Here is a 4,602-nt window from a genome sequence, read left to right as displayed (position 1 = left end):
TATTAGTATCTAATAGCAGTCCTCTGATCTGGGGGAGAAACCTTAAATGTGTCTCTCTTGATACTGAGTCAAGTCAGCAAACAATGTCCCCAGTCTGTGCATGACTGATAGTAAAAACCGCACCTCCAATTTTCCAGCCCAGACCATAGTTCTCCTCCCATTTCCCTCCCAGTACAGACAGGTGATCACAGAAAGACAGAGGCAGTGCAGTTGCTTCAAAATATTTAATACGTGTTAGACACGTAAAGTTACATTTTTATACAAAAATCAATACAACGAAGGAGAAAATACTGTACAAAAACCTTGTCAGCTCCCCCAACCTTTATACAACAAAGACTGGAGTCACCATATCTACCAAAACCATAAGGTCTTTCCACTTACGGCGTCTGTCTGTAAACTTTGTTTCATTAAACACTTTTTAAAAGCACTGTGTAGTAGTTCTGATCTAGAGCTTTTAAAAATATATCTTTTCTCTATAAACTCCGTTATTTCCAAGCTTGAAGTCTTCCGTGAAGTTCATCAAGCTTTTCTCCCCGTGGGGAAGCCACTGGCCGCTAGTATCCCCCTTTCCCAGAATAATCACAGGCTATAGACGTTTCTTCAGTGAGAGAGGAAGATGGGGAGGGAGAGAAATAATACAAGTCTCTACTCCAGACTAAATCCCTCCAGGTTTAGGAAATCCTGGGAGGAAACGCCACTCCTGGCCCGGGTGAGGCTCCAGCTTTCATGTAAGGGGTGTGTGTAAAGTCCCTTCCTCCCCCGAGAACGGATGGGGAACTCCCCGGCCGGCCTTTCGAGCCGCTTCCTTCTCGGCGCTGCCGGCGGAGGAAAGTCCCTGTCTGCCCCCAGCCTCCTAAGCCCCGGGGAAGGGGTGATGTCTTCCAGAAGGACAAAACGGTCTCAATTCAACAAGACAGACTGACAGACACAGACACAACAGTTAACGATCGTCCTCTTCCGATAAGCCTCACGCCCCCCAGGCTCCGCAGGAGACCCGAGAGGCCGGCGGGGCGGGCGGCCGAGGCCAAGGGCAGTGCGTCCGCGCGGCCCGGCAGCGCCCCGGCTCCCCACGCGCCCGGCGCCTCCGCTCCCTGCGGCGTCCTCGAGCCCGGAGAGGCCCAGCGCTCGCGTCGGAGTCGCCCGCTGCTCAAGCTCCTTCCCGCAGGGGCCCGGGGCTCAGAAGGCCACGATGGCCGTGCTCCAGGGGTTGATGTCTCTCAGCACCGGCTGATCGCAGCAGATCTGCCCGGGCTCGGCGGCTTCCGGGCCGCTCTCCTCGGCCTCGGCTTCCTCCCGGCCGCCCGCGGGGCTTTTCCGTAAGAGTCCCGAGAAGCTGGACCCGAAGATGCTAATGAGGTTGGCCACGTTCCCGGTCTCCATCTCCTCCTCCTCGGCTGCCGCCCCGCCCGCCGGCTCCTCGGGGTGCCGCCGGGGCTTCTTCAGCGGGCTCGAGCCAGGTGCCGGGCAGTCCGCGGGGCCGTCCCCCGCCGCCGCGCCGCGCTTCCTGGGGCAGCCGGGGGGCGGCACGGGGCGCTCGTCCTTGGCCGGCCGCGGCGCACAGCTCAGCGCCCCCGGCCCGGCCTCGCCTCCCGGGGGGCAGGCACAAGGGCGGTGCGCCGCGCGGGGCCCCTCGGGGCAGACATCCGCGCCTCCGGCGGGGTCCCCGGCGCCCCCGGCCGCCGCCGCGCGCGGAATCTCCGCGCGGCGCCAAGCCGCTTCCGCCGTCGCCGCCGCCTCTCCGCCCTGGAGAGTGTCCCCGGCGCCCGGCGCCGCAGGCTCCGCGTCAACCGCCCGCCGCGCGTCCGGGCCGGCGGGGCGCTCCGGCGGCGTCTCGGGCTCCGGCCAGGCGGCGCGGGCGGCCGGCGGTGGCGGCTCCCCCCAGCCCGCGGGTGGCCCGGCCGCCGGCTCCCCGGGCTGCGGCGGCGGCACCGGGGAGCCCGCCAGGTAGAGGCCGGGGCACGGGTCGCTCAGGTAGACCTGGCGGGCGCTGCGCAGCACCAGCGAGACCAGCAGGTTCTTGTGCAGCTTGATGCCGCCGCGCTGGCCCCGCGAGTTGTAGATCTTGCCCAGCGAGATGCTGACGATGCGGTGAGCCTCCAGCTTGAACTCCATCCTGCCTGCCGCACCGGGCTGACGCGGGGGCGAGGGCCGAGCGCCGGCCGCGTTCGGAAGCTGGGAAGGGACGAGCGGCGTCCACAAGTCCGCCCGGGGTGGCCCGTCGCAACTGAAGATTCTGAAGGGAAACGACTCCGCTGACGCGCTCACGGACCCCCCGCGCCCCAGCGACAACAGACAACCGGCCAGTTTCGGATCCGGCCGCTAACTGAGGGCAGCCGCGCCGCCCGACGCCTTATATACGCGGCCCGCCCGCCAATCGCGAAGGGCCGCCAACCGTTCCGGGCCGGTCGGCGCGCCCTCGTGCGCCGCGCGCGGCCAATCGGAGGCCGAGGAGGGGTGCCGGGGCAGTTCGAACGTTAGTCCCGCGGAGCAGGCTCTTAAAGGGGGCGCCGGTGTGCGGTGGCGGGGGACAGGTGGGTCGGGTCTGTGCTCACAGGGCGGGCGGTGGGGAGGGGGCGTAGCCACAGTGTTTTTTGTCGTTAAAGATTTCGGCTTACCCAAACCAAAGCGAAGTAAATCATTCGAACTTTCATCTGAGTGTGGTAGTGGATTTTGCTCCTCAATAAAGTCCCCATCTTTCCCTGATCAGCCCCGCTGTCCTCCCCCGCCACAGTTTCCAAAGCTGCACACATCTGCAAGTTGCCGGTCAATCCTGGCAGAAATGGAGATGATGGCAAAATGCCGCAGAGGAGACCCCTGGATAACAAATTGTATTACTACAAGATAGTTAGCAGATATTAATTTTGGATGAGTCCCTAGCCCCCTAGAGTCACACGCTCTTAGCATCTGTCAATTCTAACCCCGGAGAAAGAAGAACGGGGTTCTAAAAGTGCCTGTGTTTGCCTGCTTATCAAGGAATTGTGTCTAGGTACAAAGTTATTGGTTCTTCACTAAAGCCAACATGTATCACTTTGTTCTCTAGATTCTGGAACAAACACACATGTCACATGTTACAATGAAAGGTGGTACAGGTTCTCCACGATGATTTTTTCTTTTCCCACACGAGGACTGACTAGTCCACTCTTGGAAAAGTCTAGCCAAGTTCTAAAAATACAAATACAGAAGTCCTGTGTTCCCATGATGATGTCATAATCTTATTTTGTGTCAAGGTAAAAATATAGGGGAAGAGTGTTCCGGAATTTTCTGGTCCGTCAATGACTTAGTCTACCTACTATCCTTAGTACACAGCATTGTGGCAGAATCACCACAGGATTGTCCAGGGTCCTGGAGTGGGTTCCTGGAGAGTCCGTTCAAGTTAGTTGCACCTAAGCTCCACCACAGACCTGCCTGATGACTCTGGATAAATAACCTCAGGACACGTTAGTTTCTCCAACTCTAAAAGGGATCACACACACATCTGTTCTGTTGTGCAGAAGATAAGTGACAACTCTCAGCCACAATCTGAATCGTAAAAGTAAGTATAGCCTTCTTGGAGTCCATGTGAAACAATCGGCCTGATCCTGCAGGAGGGTTGGGCCACATAGTGTATTTAGTTAGGAGAAATACCAGTGAAGGGTGGGCTTGGTTATGGCCAATTCACAATCAGGAGGCCTGCAAGGGATGTGCTGGCTCAGTCACATTACCTATGCCCACAACTTATTGATGGTAACTGAGACACCATTCCATGAGACCCAGAATTCCTTCCCTCTAGGGATTTTCAGCTAGCATAAAGAAGGAGATAAAATTATAACGAATAATTACAAAAGCAAGGTGTATATTTTGAGTTATAACATGACAAATTTTTTCTTCTATTTTCTCTTTCTTTGAGAGTTACTAGTCACTTTAAAACACTAATTAAGAGCACAGGCTCTGAAGACAAGCATCCTGGGCTGGAATCTCAACTCCACTTTTTACTTGCTGTGTGACCTTTGAAAGTTATTTCACCTCTCTGTGCCTAGGTCTTTTTCATTTTAAAATAGAGATAATAATAGTGCCTACCTCTTAGAGTGTTTGTGAAAATAAAACAAGGTAACACATGCAAAGGTCTTAGAACAGCCTGACATAATAATAATAAGCTATCAATGTATGTTAGTTATTAGGACACATTACCCTGCACATGACCTGGGGGTGGGAGAAGAGGCTGGGGAGGGAAGGAACACAGATGGGAGAAACAAGTTGTATGTGAGGAGGGTGTTAAAAAACCGCAATGTAGGATCCACAAGTTCAAAGCAGCAGGAGAAACAGAGTCCAGTGTAGGGGATATCGCAAGTGGCAGGTGTGGCAGGCACCTGTAGTAACTGGAAAAGGCTGGAAACAGAGGCTGGGGCAACATGATAGTGGGTCGTGTGTGAGGAGATGGGGCCACAGGGAGCTACTAAAGGTTGTTGAGTGAGGGAGCCACAGAATGGATTCTAGAACGGTTGGTACACTTAATTTCACTTAATTATAAAGAGGATCATTTAATTATAAAGCTCTTGTGAGAGTTTAGGCAAAGGGTCATGAAGGCCTGAACTAGTGGAGGTAGCAAGAATGAAAACACCGAGA

At 55.5% G+C, this 4,602-nt stretch overlaps 1 protein-coding gene across 1 annotated transcript; it reads right to left on the bottom strand.

Annotated features, from left to right (window-relative positions):
* Nucleotides 1–209: 209 nt before the first annotated feature.
* On the bottom strand, nt 210–2,316 carry IER5 (immediate early response 5). Its single transcript, XM_046682611.1, has one exon. It carries the CDS (start codon nt 2,110–2,112, stop codon nt 1,177–1,179), a length of 936 nt encoding a protein of 311 aa, XP_046538567.1. The 5' UTR covers nt 2,113–2,316; the 3' UTR covers nt 210–1,176.
* Nucleotides 2,317–4,602: the final 2,286 nt, after the last annotated feature.

The sequence above is a fragment of the Equus quagga genome, chromosome 13, assembly GCF_021613505.1.
Source record: "Equus quagga isolate Etosha38 chromosome 13, UCLA_HA_Equagga_1.0, whole genome shotgun sequence".
Lineage (NCBI taxonomy): Eukaryota > Metazoa > Chordata > Mammalia > Perissodactyla > Equidae > Equus > Equus quagga.
The sequence above is the reverse complement of the archived record's forward strand: the minus strand, read 5'-3'. Positions and strand labels throughout refer to the sequence as shown.